Source organism: Monodelphis domestica, chromosome 2 (genome assembly GCF_027887165.1).
Source record: "Monodelphis domestica isolate mMonDom1 chromosome 2, mMonDom1.pri, whole genome shotgun sequence".
Lineage (NCBI taxonomy): Eukaryota > Metazoa > Chordata > Mammalia > Didelphimorphia > Didelphidae > Monodelphis > Monodelphis domestica.
Genome location: NC_077228.1, coordinates 164,163,597 through 164,186,071, shown reverse-complemented (window position 1 = coordinate 164,186,071; position 22,475 = coordinate 164,163,597). Strand labels below are relative to the sequence as shown.

The 22,475-nt window shown below is 37.4% G+C and overlaps 1 protein-coding gene across 1 annotated transcript in view; it reads right to left on the bottom strand.

Moving 5' to 3' along the window:
• The window catches only part of LOC100619394 (SLAM family member 9-like), a 51,193-nt gene extending 40,212 nt beyond the window's left edge, over positions 1-10,981 (bottom strand). The window contains exon 1 of the mRNA XM_016430271.2: positions 10,880-10,981. Coding sequence (XP_016285757.2) covers positions 10,880-10,928 — 49 coding nt within the window. The 5' untranslated portion in view covers positions 10,929-10,981. The remainder of the gene's footprint in view (positions 1-10,879) is intronic.
• Between the last annotated feature and the right edge of the window lie 11,494 nt (positions 10,982-22,475).

Below are 22,475 nucleotides of genomic sequence, written 5' to 3'. Positions count from 1 at the left end.
GGAGGGGCCCCAGGAGTGGAATCGGAAGGAGGAAAAGTCTCTGGCGGAGAGAGCAATGAGGCTCTCAGTCTGGAGAGTTGGGAAAAAGACTTTCTCCTGAGGGTTATCCATTTTTCCTGCTGGTGACTGGAAATCTTTCCCCCCAACACTTCCCAATTGAAGGGACTTCTGAAGAGAAACCTGAGCAGTCTTTACTTCAGCTCCTATTGCCCAGGGATGAGTCAACCTGACTTTCTCTCAGGGGGCTCAGGCTGTCAAGGCCTGAGTTGCCCCCAAACTAGAGGAGGGAGGAAAAGGATTTAGATAGCGACAGGGACCCCTTCTCCCCACTTTCCTTTTCCCATTCTTCCCTGCCCATTATTCCTTTTGTATTAACTGATTGAGTTAACATTAAAAGTTATTTGTTCCCCAAACTGAGTGTGAGTGAATGGATGAAGGGGAGACCTTTTGAATTAGAGTAGTGGAAGGGGGACAAGAGTGAATTGGGGAGAGCAGCTTTAGCTAAGGAGGGAAGACAGAAGGGGGAAAATCTTCAAACCCCATCTCCTCTCTCTGAGCCAACCCATTAGTTCTGCTGTCTCCCCTGCTTTGAGAAGGGGGTTCTCCTCTCTTTCCCCTCTCCATACTGAAAATCCAAATTTCCCACTGGGGTACAAAACTTCCCCTTTTTATCTTTTTTAAGACACTATTTACAATTTTATTTGCTAGATGATGTCATATGTTATTTGTGTTGTGTGATGTATGATGTAGTGCAAGTCAGTATCTAATTTTCTTATCTATTTAATCCTACTTAACCAATCCCTATCTTAAAAATCCTTCTAACTAGATTTCTATACTTAAACTAAATCTAAGTATCTAACTACATTTTGTTAGTAACTAACTTATCTATACCTAAGTATAAAAAATGTTAGTATCCTAAGTATACATTGTTTCACTCATTTAAGTAGTGATTCAATGTAACCTAACCATATTTATGTTTTGTTTTTATGTTTTGTTGTGTGTTATTTTTGCTATGTTATATTGTTTTGCTAGTGTAATGTCAGTGTTACTGTTATGTTACTGTTGCATGCAATATATACTTACTACTACTTTGGATCTTTCCTTCTCTGCTCATCTCCTCTTGCTTGAAGAATTCTTCTTCTGTAATTCCATAGTAATAAATATATTTGTGTTTGTGTGTGAATAAGTGTTATGTTATTTTGTGCTATAATACATTACCCCAAAATATCAATTCATTATTCCATTAATCCTGTGATCCTCTTCATTGCAAATTTCTCAATCTTTAAATTTTAAAATTTTCAGTCTTTTATTAATGTTCATTAATTCCTGAATTCTTCTCTTCATCCTCATTGTCCTCTTCTATTCTCTTCCGCAGGAATGGTCCTCTCCTTACTGATCTTTTTGATTGAAGTCTCAATTTGACTCACGATTCTAACTTTCTACAATCTCTTCTTTCTCATTTTCTTCTTTGGATGATTTGTACATTTTCATTATTTATACCATGTGCTAATCTGACATGTGAACAATGATACCATGAATCTCTACCCAAAATTTTTATTGAAAATGGAGAAACTAACACAACAGTGTAAGGACCTAACCAATTCTTTTGTGTTGCTGATGTTTTCGCAAAAATTTTTATATATACCATATCTCCTGGTTTGTAATTATGGAGAGAATAATCCAAAGGACCAGTTTGAATTAATACCCCCATATCATGTAATTCTTTGAAACTTTGTTATAAAGCCCTTAAGTAAGAAGAAAGTTGACAATTTCCTCCTAAGAGAGATGTATAGACTGTCTTACAAGTTTTTGCCTGTAGTGGAGCATGTCCAAAGAGCATTTCATAGGATGATATATGTAAATCTGTTCTTGGTCTTGTACATAGGTAAAACAAAACTATGGGAAGAATCTCTGGCCATTTGAGATGAGTTTCAACACAGATATTCCCCACCACAGTCTTGAGTTCCCTATTTACATGCTTCACCTGACCTGAACTTTGTGGGTGATAAGGAATATGATATTTTGGTGTCATTCTCATTTCAGGACTCTTTTCAGGATGTCTTGGGTGAAATGAGATCCCTTATCAGAGTCTATGGTTAGTGGTACTTCAAATCTAGATATAATTTCCTCATTCAACACTTTCACCACAAAGCTAGTTGTATTTGTATTTGATGGAAAAGCTTCAAGCTATTTGGTCAATCTGTCAACAATTGCCAGACAAAACTTGTATCTTTCAGCTTTTGGCATGCTGATGTAATCAATTTTCAGACTCTCAAATGAACAATCTGCTAAAGGTCTACCACCTAATGCAATACATGTTAGTAAATGGTCATACTAATCTAATATTTGATAAAACCAAAGACCCAAGCTTTGGAGGCAAGAACTCAACATTTAAAAAAAATTGCTGGAAAAACTGTAAAGTAGTTTGAAAGAAACTAAACATAGAATAACATTTATATCTTTTACCAAGATAAAATCAAAATCGATAAATTATTTAGGCAGAAAGATTATTGTCATAAGTAAATTAGGGAAGCATGGAAAGATGTACTCATCAGATCTATGAATAAGGGAAAGGCTTATGGCCAAACAAGATATAGAGGGGAATATGGAAAATAAAAATAGATAATTTTGATTACATGAAGTTAAAAAGTTTTTGCATAAAACAAAACCAATGTAAACAAAATTAGAGGAAAAAAGGAAATTGGGGCAATTTTTTTATAGTAGGTTGCTTTGATAAGGGTCTTATATCTCAGATATAAAGGAACTGAGCCAAATTTATAAAAGTAAGAGCCATTCCCCAGTTGATAAATCATAAAAGTATATGACTGGCAATTTTCAGAGGAGGAAATAAAAACTATTAACAATTACATGAAAAAAAAAGAGAAATGCAAATTCAAGCAACTCTGAGATACAACCTCACATTTATCATATTGGCCAACATGATGCAAAAGGAAAATGACAAAAGTTAGAGGGAATATAGAAGACTTGGATTACTAATTCACTGATGATGGACTTGTGAACTAGTCCAACCATTCTAGAGAACAATTTGGAACTATGCCCAAAGGGCAACAAAACTATGCATACCTTTTGACACAGAAATACCTCTATCTGAGATATTTTTTTTTAAAGGAAAAGGACCCATATTACAAAAATATTTATAGCAACTCATTTTGTGGTATCAAAGAATTGCAAATTAAAGAGAATCAATTGGGGAATGGTTGAACAAGTTGTGATATATGATTGTGATGGAGCAATATTGTGCTATAAGAAATGATGTGTAGAATGGTTTCAGAGAATCCTGGGAAGATCTATACGAACTTATTCAAAGTGAAGTGAGCAGAACACGAAGGCTGCTGTACACATTAACAGCAATATTGTAAGGGTGATCAAGAAAATGATCTAAGACAATTTCAAAGGATTCATGATGAAAGATGCCCTCCACCTGTAGAGAAAGAACTGATGAAATGAGTGCAGAAGAATATTTATTTATTTTTATTGTTTTATTTAATTTGTGTTTTTTTTTCATAAAACAGCTAAAATGGATATATATTTTGCTTGACTTTGTATAATTGTTATAAAATTGTTTGATTTCTCAAAGAGGGGAGATAGGTGGGAGGGCAGGAGATTATTTAGAATTCAAAACAAGAAAATGAGTATTAAATTTTTCACATGTAATTATGAAATGTTTAATGAAATAAAAATAATTTAAAAAGAGAAATCCATACAAAGATGAACTAGGTTGAGGATTTGCTATTTAACAATTCTGCTTGGGAAATTTTGGGGAAGAGTACTTATACTTGCATCTTACACTTATACTATATGCCCCATGAAGTTCCAGGTGGATGATAGCTTTAACCACAAAAGAGATGGAAGAAAATGGAATAAAATATTTATCTCAGTTTTGGATGTGATTTTTTTTTCAGTTCAATAAACAGAAGACATTATTTATGACAATAGAAATTTGCTTGATTATGTTAAAATAAAAATTTTCTGTATAACAAAAACTATTGTAATTAAGAAAAATAAAAATAAATTGTGAAATATGATAGGAAATCATGTCAGATAATAACATCTAAAATATGTTAGGATTTATTTTGAGGTCCCTGAGATGACTCCTAGGACACAATAGATTGTCAAAGAAAATGAACAATTATAGTAAACACAAATTGATAATAATGAAGAAGACTCAATCTTACTAATGACCAAAGAAACACAAATTTAAAAGAAATTAGGTAGACCTCATATTTATCAAATTGACAAAAGTAATAATAGCCTGATTTTCAACCAAGCCAAATCAAGGAGGAACATCCCTGGGTGGTATGTTGCCTATGGAAATTGATTCCAAATTGGTGTAGAGATTAATGACCTCTGTTTGTTCAAATACTTTCATGGCAGCACGTAATTGCAAAAAACTTTTAATAACTTGAATGATCCATATGGGGTGGGAAATGTGTTGATTAGCTTCCAGGTATGTTGCTTCAAAAAAGTGTTGGTAGTGCCCTGAGACAGCACCACAAGCAGAAGAAGTGGGGGAAGTGAACTGAGTGTGGTGAATGATGCTTCTGAGACAGAATCAGATGATTTGTAGAATAGCAACAAAAGAGTTGCAAGAGAGTTCTTGAACTACACTAATGAGCAACAAGGAGACATGGCAACAATATGGACTAGCCATCTCAGACTTAAATAGTTTCCATAATAGTCAATGTTTGGGTTTACTCCTCTACATCATGGTATTGCCTCCCAAAATTACTGTGTAATCCAGTAGCACCCTCATCAGTCTTTTATTGTGTTCCCATGCTCCTTCCTTCTACCTCAGCACTAGGTCACACAAATTACCTTGAGGATTCAGACAAACCTCAGAAAGATACTGAAATCTCCAGAATAGGGGTAAAAAAAAAAAGAGCAGTCAAAGCTATTGGTTGCTGTTGGCTTTCTTGAAGACAATGTAAAGACTTCAAATGAGATTATGAATTAAAACTGTACATAAGAGTAAACTATTGTTACTCACTTCATTGGATTTGTAATTTCTCCAATGTAGGCATGCCCTCATCTAACACAGATCATGAACCCACTGTAACTTAACAGATACAAAAGATCATAGATTTAGAGGAAGAAAGGAAGGAAACCAGCATTTATTAAGTGCTTAATATATTCCAGACTGTGCAAAGAGTCCTCAGAGAATATTCAGACACACATATCTATATCTATATATATAGAGAGAGAGAATTTTAAGGTTTACAAAGCATTTGTCTCACAATAACTCTATCAGGTAAGTACTCAGAACATTATTACCACAATTCTCACTTTATAGAGTAAAAAACTGACCCCAAGGAGTTTAAGTGATTTGCTCAACTATTAGTTATTATAGATAACTTTCATATAGCATTTTATGGTTTACAAAGTATTTTAAATATATCATTTTATCCTTAAAATAGCCCTGGGATGTAGATACTATTACTATCCCCATTCTATAGGTGAGGAGGCTAAGAGAAAGAAAAAGAGATTGTGACCATGGGTACAAACCTAGGTATTCAAGGCAGGATTTGAACTAAGATTTTCCTGATGACAAATCAGTAATCTGTAGCTATAGAATAAAGCCTATAAGTCACCCTTTCTTTACACAGTGCCTACCATATAGTAAATACTTGATAGTACTTTTCATTTGATTGATTCTGGCTTCTACTCTCTCTTATCCTTGTCCCCCATAAGACATTCTTTATGAATTGCCCTGGGCAAAAAATCTTACCATTCTGTATCTATCTTGAATGTGATTTTGAATTTGGATTGGTCCTTGGACAAAAATATCCAGTGACCAAGCCAAATGTGAAGCCCTTCTAGATTAGTAGGGCCATATAGAGCTGATGCTCAGCTAGCACAATCTTTAAGAAAACAGAGTTACAATGGAACTGCTTGTCGGATTTGGGAGCGGGGAGTAGAGAGCGGGGGAGGAGGGGATTATGAATCATGTAACCATGGAAAAATAGTCTAAAGAAAAAAAGAAAACAGGGTTATCTTCATTCCATGTTGAAATTGGTGTGACTACTCAAGAGCATGGCACTGATTCTGTTCCCTAGACACCGACAACAGGGATATCCTTTGATTGGCTGGGGCTCTGAGGTTGTAGCAGAGGTGTAGCAGTTCAATTTTACCCTGTTTTTGATTTTTAAATGCCTTGCAAATTTGCCTTTTTGCTACTCATCTTTTTCACTACTCCAACCTTGGATTAATTATACCACCAACTTTAACCACATTTACTTACATACTGCTGAATGTTGGTCTCCATTAGCAGATTGTTCCTTTGATCAGCCCCTTTCACTATTCTTTCCTCACAGTGGTTTTTCCAGATCTTCTCTTCTCAAAACATTTATATCACTGTCTTCCTCAATACCTGTCAGCTCATTGAAAAATGGAGGGCTACGTTTCTTTTAAATTTGATATTTCAAATCACCTCAGCATTATTCCCATTCTCCCCATCCTTCCTATATTTGTTTCAGTCTAAGAAGTTCTTGATACCAATCTTTTTATTTGTGCCCTTAATTTTATCAACTATCATCTCTTTTAGCAGCTTTTCCTTTGACCATCCCCACTTGCTTGCTAATTTTCAACCCGTTTATTCATTTATTCCTTTCTTAATGCCTTCAAACATGCTCAGAATTCTTCATCCTTAAACTCCACTCAAACATCTCTTCAAGCTTTTATTCTCCCTTTCACAGGCAAACTCCTAGAAAAAAATAACTATACCAATTCTGTGTGTGTGCATGCGTGATGGACTCCTAAGGCAGTGTGAAGGAACCTGTATATTCCTTCCCAGAGAAATGCTTTAAATGCATAAAATAAAATATGTAGAACCAATTGTGTCAAAATATATTTATCAAAACATTAAAAAAATACATATCCCAAAGGCTTAGAACCTCTAATATATTCTGTTGCTTCCACACTTTCTCATCTTTCACTCTCATTTCAACCTCTGTATTCTGTCTTCTGTCCCCATTTCTTGATGAAAGTGCTTTCTGAAAGGTCACTAATGACTTCCTTTTGCTAAATGTAGTCTTTTTAAGGTTAAATTTTGCTAAATTCAGTAAGCCAGTCCTTGATTTCTTTGATTTCTTTTTGGCATTTGATACTGTTGACTACCACCTTCTGGTAGACACTTGTTCCTTCCTAGGTTTTCCTGATGCTGCTCTGTTATTCTCTTCCTACCTATTCAATTACTCCTTCCCAGGCACTATATTCAGTCTCTCTATCAGTATCTTGTCCCCTACGAGTAGGTAAATGTCAGGGTTCTGTACTGGGAACTCTCCTTTCCCTTTTCTATATTCCATTCTTTCTATTGACAATATTTTCAGCTCTTATATATGCAATTACTTCTCTGCTCAAATGACTCCCTTATCTACATATGTGAGCCTCATCTCTTTCCTGGGTTCTGGCTGAGAACTGCCAATTGCCTGCTTGATGTTCTGTGTGCAACTTATCCACAATACATCCCTCCCAAAACCTCATTATGCACCCTCTAATTACTTCCATCTTACAGCTTTCCGATTTCTGTTGAAGGCATCACTATTCTTACAGATGAGTTTTGAACCTCCAAGTGATCCTTTCTTTACTCACTGTCAGCCATATAATAAACACTTAATAACTACTTCTTGGTTGATTGATCCTGCCTTCTTTACTCTCCCTCTCCACCCTATATCTAATCAGTTGCCAAATCAGTTTTACCACCTCAATATATCTTGTATTCTTCCCCTTCTTCTTAAACCACTATCACTTTCCTCACCTCTAGTCTCAGCTCTCATTGCCCCTTTACTAAACTATTGCAATAACTTCCCATTTGGTCTCCCTACAACCAGTTTTGTGCCCTCTCCAATCTATCTTCTATAGCAGTGATAGCAAACCTATGGCATGGGTGCTAAAGATGGCACATAGAACTCTCTCTGTGGGCCCCTGACTGCCCTCCCTCCCCACCCCACCCCCAGAATTCATTATTAGAAAGGGAGAGGGACTCTGGTAGAACTGCTCCCTTTCCCCTCTCCTGATGAGGAGTGCCTGATGACATTTTCTCACATCACCTATTCTCTCTGCCCAGCAGTCCAATGGGAGTGCTTTCTCCCTCCCTTGTATGGGTTAAGGGGTCCAGGGCACTCCTGGCACTTGGTTGTGGGAAGGGGAAATGGCACATGGTCTATGGGGGGGGTGGCAGGCACAATACTTGGTCTGGGGAGTGGGGTCTGGTACTCTGTCTCTAAAAGATTCACAATCACTGTTCTATAGTTTCCAAACTGATATTCCTAAAACATACATATGATTATGCTCTGTATTCTAGCCAAACAGGCCTGCTTGTTGTTTCTCACACATGATATTCAGGGTCCTTACTTCTGTGACATTAATTTTTCTGTCTCTGATGGACATTTTAGGCATTTTATGCCTGAAATGCTCTTCCTCCTTCTTACCTCTGATTTTTAGAATGCCTAATCTTCTCCAAAACTTAGCTCTAGTGTCAGTTCTTTCTTATATGAGATCTCAACTAATTCTTCCAGTTATTAGTGTCTTGGGAAAAATAAATATTGAATTTTATTTATTATTTTTAATATTTCTCTGGGAAATAATTCATTTCCCCTAAACTCCTTGGTTCTCTAAGGTGAGGCTGAGATAGTCCAGGTTTCAAGACTGGATCTAAGCTTCAATAGATCTCTGACATTCAGTTTCTTAATATGCCGAAGTGGGCCTGATGTTTCCCTTATTTGGATAAAGACCCACTTTCCCTGTGATGAAGGAATGGTAGAGGAGTTGAGATCTCTAAGTTCATCTCCTTTTTTGAAATATCTATCAATTGGTACTTCGAGAGGAGGTCCAAAGGTTTAACTGTCAGGCCAATCAGAAATAGAACACAATTTCCTATAAAAGAGAGAGTGTCAGAACTCACAAAGCATCTTTTGCATGAGAGATGAATTCAAGGATCCATTCTTTGTTAACAGGCTTCATGCCATGTTAACAAACTGTTATTTCTTGGGGGAAATGGACTCATATAATTTATTGGTTAAAAACAGTCCCCTCATTCATTTAATCCCCATATTTTGAAAAATCTAATAGCTATCATTTATACAATCTCCACATGTAGCCCTCTATCAATTATGTAACCCAACAGCAATGTGTTTATCTGTGAACATGTGGTTTTCCTTTTGTAAACTAACTCTTGTAAGCTCCCTGAGTATTATCTCATTTTTGTGTTCATATCCCTAGTGTCTCTCAGAGGTTTTGGAACAGAGTAGGAACTAAATAAATGTCTATTGATCAAGCAACTAACTATCCAAGCAGCTGGGTTACTCAATAGATAGAACTCTGGGCCTAGAGTCAGGAAGACCTGAGTTCAAATTTGGCCTCAGACACTTACTGGCTGTGTGTCCTTGGGCAAAACACAATCTTAATCTACTGGAGAAGGAAATGGCCAACCACTCTAGTATCTTTGTCAAGAAAACTCCATGGAAAGTAGTGGTCTATGGAATCTCAAAGACTTGGACATGACAGAACTGAACAACAACAAAAAAAAGCAGCTACTACAATCTTTAGACACTGAAGAGGTCTCAGGAGACCAAGATATTTATGACAAGAATAGTGGTGGGTAGGTAACTAAATATCAGTCACACATGTAGTTTTAATCTACTAGATAAAATGAAAAAAAAAAGCAGAAGATAATTAGCTAAAAAGTAAGGAAAAGGAGATATCCCAGATCATTTGGTATTCTCTCTCCACACCTTCTTTTTTTAAAATCTAGCATTTATAGTAGCATTTTAAGGTTTACAAAATGCTTTAAAAATATTATCTCTTTTTCCCAGTGGAATTATGTGTTAGCTACAGGAAGGCGGTGGGGGGAGGGGAGGGAAAGAATATGATTCTTGTAACCAAGGCAAAAATGTTCTAAATTGACTAAATAAAATTTTCAAACAATATTATCTCTTTTGATTCTTGCAATAACACTGGGTGGGAGGTGCTATTATTATCTCCATTTTACACTTGAGAAAACTGAAACAGACAGAGGTCTAGTGACTTGTCTAGGGATACGTAGCTAGTAATGTCCTCAGATATTCTTTACTCTTGGTCCAGTTATTAGTACCCATGGTGCTACTCAGTTACTCTATATTCTATATTCTCAGAGTGCATGGCATAGCTTTAATAGAGGAACAGGAGATCTGAAACAGCTTGATGACAGAATGGATTTCTGTTATTCAAGAACCAGCCTAGCTAAGCTTACTTAGAACTTCCTGGAAATACATTAGCTTCATGAATTTTGGGGCATCAACAACTTCTGATGAAGTTACTGAATTATATATTAGTTAATAAGCTTCTTTCTATAAGGTGCCTTTTTTTTTTTTGTGCCAGACACTGTGCTAGGCACTGGGGATACGAAGAGAAAAATGAAAGAATAGAGAGGTTTTGTTCTACATAAAGATCAAAGCCATGCTAAGGAGATCACAAGTTGCTGAAATAAGAAATCTGCTACAATTACAATTAATGATCTTTATTAATCGCTCCTGGAGTTAGAATTTCTAGGTCTCACTGCTCAACTAATATAGCCTATTCCAGAGACAATCAGACTCATTCATTCAGAGCAGCCTCTCCTTGTATGACTCTGGGTTCCATGGATACCAGCTTCCCCTTACTCTCAAAAGCACAATCCCTTTGGAAGTTGAGCACAATTAAAATGACTAACTTCATTCCATCTCAGTGATGTTCTTTTATAGCTAAGGCTGAGAGTCATAGCTCTTTGACACAAAACCAATTTAATGATCAGGACAGGACAAACTGCCTAAAAGGACACTGGTGGGGAGCTTCCTTATTGCAAGTAGAGAGTTTAGTCTCCAAAAATATCCCAAATGGCACTTACCTATGTGCAGATAGAGGATGACTGTGAGCCATTTCAGCAGCTGGTTCATGATCCTGCACCTCAGTGTGAGCCCCAGCCTGAGGCTCTCAGCCAAACTGTATTTCTTAAATTGTGCCATGAATAGGAAGTGAGATCTAGTTTCTATTTCCTGTGACAATTGCATCTGTAGAGGCGGAGAGACAGGGTTTTTAGGGAGGAAGGGGCCCTTAGATCTTAGGCTAGTCAGTAACTCAACAACTCAACAGGTAAATATTGGCTATTATGTGCCAAGCACTGTGGAGATACAAAAAAAGACAAAATACAGTCCCTGCTCTTCAGGAGTTCACAATCATGTGTGTGAAAATATGCAAACAACTATGTATATACAAATCATATAGAGAGGAAATCTTATAGCAAAAATGCTAGCAATGGGGAAGACCTGGAAAATTTTTTTTTTTAAATAAAAGGCAAGGTTGTTTTGAAGAAAGTCATAGAAACTAGGAAGTGGAGGTGAGGGGGAGAGCATTCAAATCATGGACAACAACCAGTGAAAACCAGAGCCTGGGAAATAAAGCCCAAGAGTCATGTGTGAGGAGCATCAATTAAGCCTGTATTGACCTAAAGAGTATCTGGAGGAAAGGAAAGTATAAGAAGACTGGAAAGGGAGGAAGGGGCAAAGTCATGAAGGGCTTTAAATGATAACATAGTGAAGGAGGTCAGAACAACCTCCCTCTGGGGGCCAGGGGTAAATTCCTAGGCCCAAGTCAGCCTAACCGCTGGTCAGACACTCCCTGCAGTGTGAAAGCCCACAGCCCCTTAGCCAGCTGCAACTGCCGACCTGAAACAACCTGTTATTCACATCCGGATCCTCCTATGCTTATGCTATAAAAGATGTTCCCCCAGCCAAGTCAGCACGGCTTCTTCTTTGGAGCAGCCCTAGGGTGATAGCACGCTAGAAATAAACGGTGATCCCTTGCTTACTTGCATTGTCTCTGTCTCCATTCCTGGGGGATTTTCTCGAACCATACAATAGAACCTTCTATTTTATCATGAAGGTAATGGTGAGCTATTGGAGCTTTTATAGGACCATGACCTGATTAAACTGGTGCTAGGAATATCACTATCATAGGAAGTGGATGATGGGCTGAAGTGGGAAGACACTTGAGGCAGGAAGACCAATCAGAACCTTTTTCAATAATCTAGGCATGAGGTAATAAGGATTTCTGTCAAAGTGGAGGTTGTGTGAGTAGAAGGAATTGTGTGAGAGAAGTCATGAAAGGAGAAATGACAAAGCATGGCAGCAGATTGGATATGTGGAATGAGTCAATAAGTCAGTCAAAAACATTATGTGCCTACTCTGTTCTAGGAACTTCACTAAGTAAGCACTGAGGATACAAAGGAAGATAAAAGACAGTCTTGTCCTAAGGAGTATTCGGTTTATTGATATGTAGATGATACAAAGGGAACAAGTACATTACAAACCATAGACATATATTGGATACAAAGATGAGAGTGAGGCGTTGAGGTCAAGAGAGAATTTAGAGTTAGATACAGAGATCTGGGAATCATTTCTATACAGCTAATCACTGAACCCATAGAAAGTGATGAAATCACCACATAGAAGAGGGCCCAGGGAACACTTATGAATCGTGGGCCTCACAACACTGAAACAAAGGAGACAGAATGAGTGGTCAGAGAGGAAGGAGAAGAAACAGGAGAAAACAATGTCACAAAAATGTATAAAGGAGAAAGTATCCAGGAGAAGAAGGTGATCAATAGTGCCAAAGTTTGCAGAGTTCAAGAAAAATAAATATTGAGAAAAAAGCATAGAATTTGACAATTAAATGAATATTATTCACCTTGGAGAGAGCAGTGACAATTAAATGATGAGACAGAAAATTCCAGAGGATTTAGAATTTAGTGAGAGGAGAAGTGGAAGCAGTCAGTGTAACCACCTTTCTCAAGAGATATCCCAGAAAGGTCTCCTTGGAATAGTGTATCTAAGTATGGACAGAGAAGACTCATTAGTTAAGAGATTAAATCTAGGCAGTGTGGGGTGCTAAAATTATCTGACATTTAGATAGTGCTTTAAAGCTTTTGATCCTTAAACAATGCAATGAGGTAGATACTTCAAATTCTATTTTGCAGGTGAATAAATTAAGACTCAGTGAGGTTGTCTGACTTGCCCATAATCATTATATAATAAATGTCAGAGAAAGATTCAAATCTAGATCTGTCTGAATCCAAATTCAGTGTTCCTTCTCCTAGACATGTCTATCCTATTGCCCACTGCTATGAATAAAAGGCAGTCACCTCCCCTGCCCCTTCCTTCTTCACTCCTGGAGCTGACAAGCAATTCCATTGGGTTATACATGTATCATTGTTCAAAACCCATTTCCATGTTATTCATATTTGTAGTAGAGTGATCTTTTAACATCAAAACCCTAATCATATCCCCAGTGAACTACATGATTGATCATATGTTTTTATTCTGTGTTTCTGTTCCTACAGTTCTTTCTCTGGATGTGGATAGTGTTCTTTCTCATAAATTCCTCTAGATTATCCTGAGTCATTGCATTGCTGCTAGTAGAAAAGTCTGTTACATTCAATTGTGCCATAATGTATCAGTCTCTGTGTACAATGTCCTCCTGGTTCTACTCCTTTTGCTCTGCATCAATTCCTGGGGGTCTTTCCAGTTTACGTGGAATTCCTCCAGTTCATCATTTCTTTCAGCACAATTGTATTCCATCACCATCAGAAACCACAATTTATTCAGCCATTCCCTAATTGATGGACATCCCCTTGTTTTCCAGTTTTTTGCCACTACAAAGGGCGAAGTTACGAATATTTTTGTACAAGTATTTTTCCCTATTATCCCTTTGGTATACAAACCCACCATTGGTATGACCGGATTTTAAAGCCCTTTGGGAGCAGTTTCAAATTGCTCTCCAGAATGGTTGGATCAATTCACAACTTCACCAGCAGTGTATTAGTGCCCCAATTTTGCCACATTCCCCCCAACATTTATTATTTTCCTTTATTGTCATATTGGCCAATCTGCTAGGTGTGAGATAATACCTCGGAGTTGTTTTGATTTGCATTTCTCTAATTATGAGAGATTTAGAACACTTTTTCATGTGCTCATTGATAGTTTTGATTTCTTTATCTGAAAACTGCCTGTTCATGTCCCTTGCCCATTTGTCAATTGGGGAATGGCTTGATTTTTTTGTACAATTGACTTAGTTCATTATATATTTTGGAGATTAAATCTTCGTCAGAGAGTTTTTTTTATTTCTTTTTTTTTTAAATTTTATATTTTATTTGATCATTTCCAAGCATTATTCATTAAAGACAAAGATCATTTTCTTTTCCTCCCCCCCACCCCCCATAGCCGATGCGTGATTCCACTGGGTATCACATGTGTTCTTGATTCGAACTCATTGCCATGTTGTTAATATTTGCATTAGAGTGTTCGTTTAGAGTCTCTCCTCTGTCATGTCCCCTCAACCGCTGTAGTCAGGCAGTTGCTTTTCCTCGGTGTTTCTACTCCCACAGTTTATCCTCTGCTTATGAGTAGTGTTTTTTCTCCTAGATCCCTGCAGATTGTTCAGGGACATTACACTGCCACTAATGGAGAAGTCCATTATGTTAGATTATACCACAGTGTATTAGTCTCTGTGTACAATGTTCTCCTGGTTCTGCTCCTCTCGCTCTGCATCACTTCCTGGAGGTTGTTCCAGTCTCCATGGAATTTCCCCACTTTATTATTCCTTTTAGCCCAATAGTATTCCATCACCAGCATATACCACAATTTGTTCAGCCATTCCCCAATTGATGGGCATCCCCTCGTTTTCCAAGTTTTGGCCACCACAAAGAGCGCAGCTATGAATATTCTTGTACAAGTCTTTTTTTCCCACTATCTCTTTGGGGTACAGACCCAGCAGTGCTATGGCTGGATCAAAAGGTAGACATTCTTTTGTTGCCCTTTGGGCATAGTTCCAAATTGCCCTCCAGAATGGTTGGATCAGTTCACAACTCCACCAGCAATGAATTAATGTCCCTACTTTGCCACATCCCCTCCAGCATTCATTACTTTCCTTTGCTATCATGTTAGCCAATCTGCTAGGTGTGAGGTGATACCTCAGAGTTGTTTTGATTTGCATCTCTCTGATTATAAGAGATTTAGAACACTTCTTCATATGCTTATTAATAGTTTTGATTTCTTTATCTGAGAACTGCCTATCCATGTCCCTTGCCCATTTATCAATTGGAGAATGGCTTGATTTTTTGTACAATTGATTTAGCTCTTTAAAAATTTGAGTAATTAAACCTTTGTCAGAGGTTTCTATGAAGATTTTTTCCCCAATTTGTTGTTTCCCTTCTGATTTTAGTTACATTGGTTTTGTTTGTACAAAAGCTTTTTAATTTGATGTAGTCAAAATTATTTATTTTACATTTTGTGATTCTTTCTATATCTTGCTTGGTTTTAAAGTCTTTCCCCTCCCAAAGTTCTGACATGTATACTATTCTGTTTACCCAATTTACTTATGGTTTCCTTCTTTATGTTTAAGGTCATTCACCCATTTTGAATTTATCTTGGTGTAAGGTGTGAGGTGTTGATCTATTCCTAATCTCTCCCACACTGTCTTCCAATTTTCCCAGCAGTTTTTATTGAATAGTGGATTTTTGTCCCAAAAGCTGGGATCTTTGGGTTTATCGTATACTGTCTTGCTGAGGTCGCTTGCCCCCAGTCTATTCCACTGATCCTCCTTTCTGTCTCTTAGTCAGTACCAAATTGTTTTGATGACTGCTGCTTTGTAATATAGTTTAAGGTCGGGGACTGCAAGGCCCCCCTCATTTGTGTTTTTTTTTCATTATTTCCCTGGATATCCTTGATCTTTTGTTATTCCAAATGAACTTTGTTATGGTTTTTTCTAAATCAGTAAAGAAATTTTTTGGGAGTTCCATGGGTATGGCACTAAATAGATAAATAAGTTTGGGTAGGATGGTCATTTTTATTATATTGGCTTGTTCTACCCATGAGCAGTTAATGTTTTTCCAATTGCTGAAGTCTAGTTTTAGTTGTGTGGAGAGTGTTTTGTAGTTGTGTTCATATAGTTCCTGTGTTTGTCTCGGGAGATAGATTCCTAGGTATTTTATTTTGTCTAAGGTGATTTTGAATGGGATTTCTCTTTCTAGTTTTTGCTGCTGAGCTGTGTTGGAGATATATAGAAATGCTGATGACTTATATGGGTTTATTTTGTATCCTGCAACTTTGCTAAAATTTTTGATTATTTCAATTAGCTTTTTGGTTGAATCTCTAGGATTCTTTAAGTAGACCATCATGTCATCTGCAAAGAGTGATAACTTGGTCTCCTCCTTGCCTATTTTGATGCCTTCAATTTCTTTTTCTTCTCTAATTGCTACTGCTAGTGTTTCTAGTACAATGTCAAATAGTAGAGGTGATAATGGGCATCCTTGTTTCACTCCTGATCTTATTGGGAATGCATCTAGTTTATCCCCATTGCAGATGATATTAGCTGATGGTTTTAGATATATACTGTTTATTATTTTTAGGAATGACCCTTCTATTTCTATGCTTTCTAGTGTTTTTAGTAGGAATGGGTGTTGTATTTTATCAAAGGCTTTTTCTGCATCTATTGAAATAATCATGTGGTTCTTATTGGTTTGCTTGTTGATGTGGTCAATTGTGGATGGTTTTCCTAATATTGAACCAGCCCTGCAACCCTGGTATAAATCCTACTTGATCATTGTGGATGACCCTTCTGATCACTTGCTGGAGTCTTTTTGCTAGTATCCTATTTAAGATTTTTGCATCTATATTCATTAGGGAGATTGGCCTATAGTTTTCTTTCTCTGTTTTTGACCTGCCTGGTTTTGGAATCAGTACCATGTTTGTGTCATAAAAGGAGTTTGGTAGAACTCCCTCTTTGCTTATTATGCCAAATAATTTGTATAGTATTGGGATTAACTGTTCTCTGAATGTTTGATAGAATTCACTGGTGAATCCATCAGGCCCTGGGGATTTTTTCTTAAGAAGTTCTTTGATGGCTTGTTGGATTTCATTTTCTGATATGGGATTATTTAAGAATTCTATTTCTTCTTCTGTTAGTCTAGGCAGTTTGTATTTTTGTATATATTCATCCATATCACCTAAATTGGTGTATTTATTGCCATATAATTGGGCAAAGTAATTTTTAATGATTGCCTTCATTTCCTCTTCATCGGAGGTGATGTCCCCCTTTTCATCTTTGATGCTGTTAATTTGCTTTTCTTCCTTTTTTTAATTAGATTGACCAGTACTTTGTCTATTTTGTTTGTTTTTTCAAAGTACCAGCTTCTTGTCTTATTTATTAGTTCAAAAGTTCTACCACTTTCGATTTTATTAATTTCTCCCTTAATTTTTAGGATTTCTAGTTTGGTTTTCTGCTGAGGGTTTTTAATTTGGTCGCTTTCGAGTTTTTTAATTTGCATTTCCAATTCATTGATCTCTGCTCTCCCTAGTTTGCTCATATATGCACTCGGGGATATGAATTTACCTCTGATTACTGTTTTGGCTGCACCCCAAAAGGTTTGAAAGGATGTCTCGCCATTGTCATTTTCCTCGATGAAATTATTAATTGTTTCTATGATTTCTTCTCTAACTAAATGATTTTGGAGTATCATATTGTTTAATTTCCAATTAGGTTTTGATTTGGTTTTCCATGTACCATTACTGATCATTATTTTTATTGCCTTGTGATCTGAAAAGGCTGCATTTATTATTTCTGCTTTTTTGCATTTGTGTGCCATGTTTCTGTGACCTAATGTATGGTCTCTCTTTGTGAATGTGCCATGTGGTGCTGAGAAGAAGGTGTATTCCTTTTTATCCCTATTTATTTTTCTCCATATGTCTATTAATTCTAATTTTTCTAAGATTTCATTAACTTCTTTTACCTCTTTCTTATTTATTTTTTGATTTGATTTATCTAAATTTGATAATGGTTGGTTTAAGTCTCCCACTAATATGGTTTTACTGTCTATTTCTTCCTTCAATTCTCCTAGTTTCTCCATTAGAAATTTGGGTGCTATATTATTTGGTGCACACATGCTGATTAGTGATATTTCCTCATTATCTAAAGTCCCTTTTAACAAAATATAATTACCTTCCCTATCCCTTTTGATCAGGTCTATTTTTGCTTTGGCTTTATCAAATATCATGATTACCACTCCTGCCTACTTTCTGTTAGTTGTGGCCCAGAAGGTCTTCCTCCATCCTTTAATTCTGACCTTGTGGGTGTCTACCCGCCTCATGTGTGTTTCTTGAAGACAACAACATATGGTAGGGTTTTGGATTCTAATCCATTCTGCTATTCATCTACATTTTATGGGTGAGTTCATCCCATTCACATTTAAATTATGACTGTCACTTGTGGACTCCCTGGCATTTTTATATCCTTCCCTAATTCTAACCTTTCTTCTTCAGATCTTCCTTTTAGTCCAGTGATTTACTTTAAATCAGTCCCCCTTGTCCCCTCTCTTGATATGTTTCCCTTTCTAGTCCCTCTCTTTTTGTTCCCTCCCCTCCCCCCTCTTCTTCCCTCCCTTTTTTGTGTTCCCTTCCCCCTACCCCCCTTTGGTTTTCCCTTTTCCCTTCCCTTGTTGGGTAAGATAGAATTCAAGATCCCAATGGATCTGAATGTTCTTCCCTCTCAGAGTTGATTTCCCTGAGAGTAAGTTTTAAGTAAAAACTCTCTTCCTCTCCTTCTTATAGGAGTTTTCTTCCCCTCCCCTTCCCATGTGAATCTTTGTGTGAGAAGGATTATTCTATTTGGTCTTTCTTTTCCCCCTATTTACACATTACATTTCCCCCACATGTTAGTATACATAGATTGATATAAATGTAGTCCTTATAGAAGAGAGTTTGAGTAAAAGAAAAAGATAACATTTTTCTCCTTTTCCCTTTCCTTAATATTTACCTTTTCAGGTATTCCATGCTCTTTGTTTTTTGATATTGAACTTTCCACAGAGCTCTGGTCTTTTCTTTGCAAAAACTTGGAAATCTTCTATTTTGTTGAATGCCCATACTTTCCCTTGGAAGTATATAGTCAGTTTTGCTGGATAGCTGATACTTGGTTGAAGACCCAGCTCTCTTGCCTTTCTGAAAATCATGTTCCATGCTTTACGATCATTCAGAGTGGAACTTGCAAGGTCTTGTGTGACCCTGATTGGCAGTCCTTTATATCTAAATTGTCTTTTTCTGGCTTCTTGTAGGATTTTTTCTTTTGTTTGAAAGCTTTGGAATTTGGCAATTACATTCCTGGGAGTTGTCTTTTGGGCATTTAGTTTAGAGGGTGTTCTGTGAGCTCTGTCAGTGGCTATATTGCCCCCTTGTTCTAGAATCTCTGGGCAATTTTCTTTGATTATCTCTTGTATCACGATGTCGAGTTTGCTGTTTATTTCTGGCTTTTCTGGAAGTCCAATTATTCTTAAATTATATCTTCTTCCTCTATTTTCCAAGTCTGTCACTTTGTCAGTGAGATATTTTATGTTCTCTTCTAATTTCTTGGTCTTTTGGCTTTGCTTTATTAATTCTTGCTCGTTGTCTTCGAGTTGCCTGATTCTGACTTTTAAAGCCGGGTTTTCCTTTTCACTTTGGTCAAACTGGTTTTGTAGATGCGTGAATTTCTTTTGCATTATTTCCCACTTTTCCTCCCAGAGGGCTTCCATCTTTTTGATCCTTTCTGATTCAAATTCTTCATGGGTTTATGGAGAGTTTCCATTTCCTTTGGAAGGTTTCAGAGCATTTGCTTGTGTTTCCTCTTCTATCTCCTCTGTATTTTGTATTTTTGCTCCATAAAATGTGTCCAAAGTCGCCCCCTTCTTCTTGTTTTTCTTGGAATTTGGGGGCTTTTGTGCTTCTGTGGAGTTTGCCATCTCTATCTGAGTGGGGGGGATTAGCTTTTCTTATCTCTGTCTGGAGTTCAGAGGTTTTAGCCCTAGGCAGATTGTCCGTTCTATGCAGTTGTTGTTCTGTCTTCCTGGGGAAGCCAGGAATTGCTGGTGTTTCCGTGTTACTGCCCTCCTTGGTTCCCTCCTGATGCTTCTCTGTTGCCTTACTTCCATGCTCTGAGCCTGGCTTGGCCCTTTCCGCAGGGTGTTTGTTTCTGTGCCTTAGCCGGCCAGATGAGCCAGCACTCTGACGGGGGAGGGGCCGCGGCTTCCTGGAGCTCTGAGGGCTCCTGATAAGATTAGCTTTCGCTGCGTTGAACTGAGTATGCCTTGAGGCAGGGACCTTCCAGGAGACTCGGATGGAGGGATCCAGCCAGGGGGTTACAAGCTCCCCCCCCTCTGTTTCCCTGCTGTCTGTGTTGGGTTCCCGCTCGTCTGAGTCAGGTTGTTTTCAGGAAGAGGCCTTCAGAATAGCAGGCCCTGAGGCTCTGAGGCTCCCTCTGCTGCCTTGGACTTGGAGCTCTGGGTTGGGGGGGATTGATCCTGGGACCTTCCTTCTGCCTACCCCTTAGGTCCGAGTGATCTTGGGTTCTGGATTTTGGGGGGGCGTACCTTTTGATCCAGGTCCAGGAGGAGGATTTCTGGGGTCTATGCTATGTAAACCTCAAAATTCCTTAGACTTATAAATGTTGGAAATTTCACCATTGGGATATTTCATAGTTGGAAAATTTCTTACTGATAGTCTATTGGAATGGGAACCCCATTGGCATGGGAGGTTCCTTCTCTTCCCTTCTTCAGATTACTTTAGGACAGAAACCTTTTGCTGAACAATGGAAAGGACTTTGACCTATGCTTAAGCATAGAACAGGAATTTCTTTGAGTCATGATTGATTTTAGAATTGATACAATGGAGATACTTGGAATCAATCTCCACCCTATTCAGTCCTAACAGGATTGAGTAAGGGCTGCAGCCTAGATCAAAATTTAATTATTCCAATCTCTACCCTACTCAGGTTAACAGGATTTAGAAAGGGCTGTAGCAAAGGAGCAAAGATTTAATCATTTGAAAATATGACCTTCAACAGACATGTGCAAAGCCTCTGGGCGGTCCTGGGTTAAGCTAGAGCCTCCATTGGCACAGGGAAATTGATGGACAGTGATTGGTAGATGTGAGAACTGAGGGGAGGCAACTTGGATGGTTTCCTTAAAGATCAGGGGGGTCTGGAGTCTCGAGGAGGTTGAGAAGTTGGTCGGTGTGGTTCATGTGGGCTCTGAGAAGCTTGCTCTGAAGGAAGCTGAAAGTGGGGGCCTCTGAGACTGTTTCTCCATTTTGGTCACGTGAGTAATAGGGACTGATCTTTTTTCTTTGCCCCAGCTATCTAAGGGCTTGGGCCTTTTGGCCCAGCCTAAACAGAAGGGGTATTTAAGCCCTATTCCCTTCTCTCCCTTTTTCTCTCTCTCTATCTCTAATTCCTTTCTTCCTCCTATTATAATTAAACTCCATAAAAGATTTACTGCTGACTTGAGTTTTCATTTAGGAATTACATAGCTGAATTCCTTGGCGACCTTAAATTAATATATATCAGTCTTTTAAAGTGATTCCCTTGTAACAGCTATTGATTGTTTTGAATTTTGGTGCCCTAGGAGCATATAGTTTGAGTTTGGTAGGGAAGGGTTTCCGGAGATCTGAACTTTAGCTTTCTCTAAGCCACCATCTTGACCAGAAGTCCAGAGAGTTTTGTTATAAAAATGTTCTTCTAATTTTGATTGCATTGGTTTTGTTTGTACAAATACCTTTTAACTTGATTTAATCAAAGTCATTCATTTTACATTTTATAATGTTCTCTATCTCTTTCTTGGTCTTAAGTTCCTTCCTTTCCCACAGTTCAGACAGGTATACTATTCTATGTTGACCTAATTTATTTATGATTTCACTGTTTATATTTAAGTAATTTACCCATTTTGAATTTATCTTGGTATAAGATGGTGGAAGATATTGATTTAAACCTAATTTTTCCCATACTGTTTTCCAATTTTCCCAGCAGTTTTTTTTTATCAAAGAGTGATTTCTTATCCCAAAAGCTGGGGTCTTTGGGTTTATTGAACACTAGCTTGCTGAGGTAATTTACCCCTAGTCTATTCCATTGATCCACCCTTTTGTCTCTTAGCCAGTACCATATTATTTTGATAAACACTGCTTTATAGTACAATTTAAGATCTGGTACAGCTAGGCCTCCATCCTTCACTTTTTTTCCCATTATTTCTCTTGATATTCTTGATCTTTTGTTCTTCCAGATGAACTTTGTTATCATTTTTTCTACTTCTATAAAAAAGTTTTTTTTGTGTGTGGTTTGATAGGTATGGCACTGAATAAGCAAATTAATTTGGGTAGAATTGTCATTTTTTAATATTTTATCTCATCCTACCCATGAGCAATGGTTTTCCAGTTATTTAGATCTAATTATAATTGTGTGAAAACTGTTTTGTAGTTGTGTTCTTCATAAATACTTTATATTGTCTAGAGTGATTTTAAATGGAGTTTCTCTTCTTAACTCCTGCTGCTGAGTTTTGTTGGAAATATATAGAAATGCTGATGATTTATGTGGGTTTATCCTATACCTTTCAACTTTACTAAATTTATTATTTCCACTAATCTTTTAGTTGA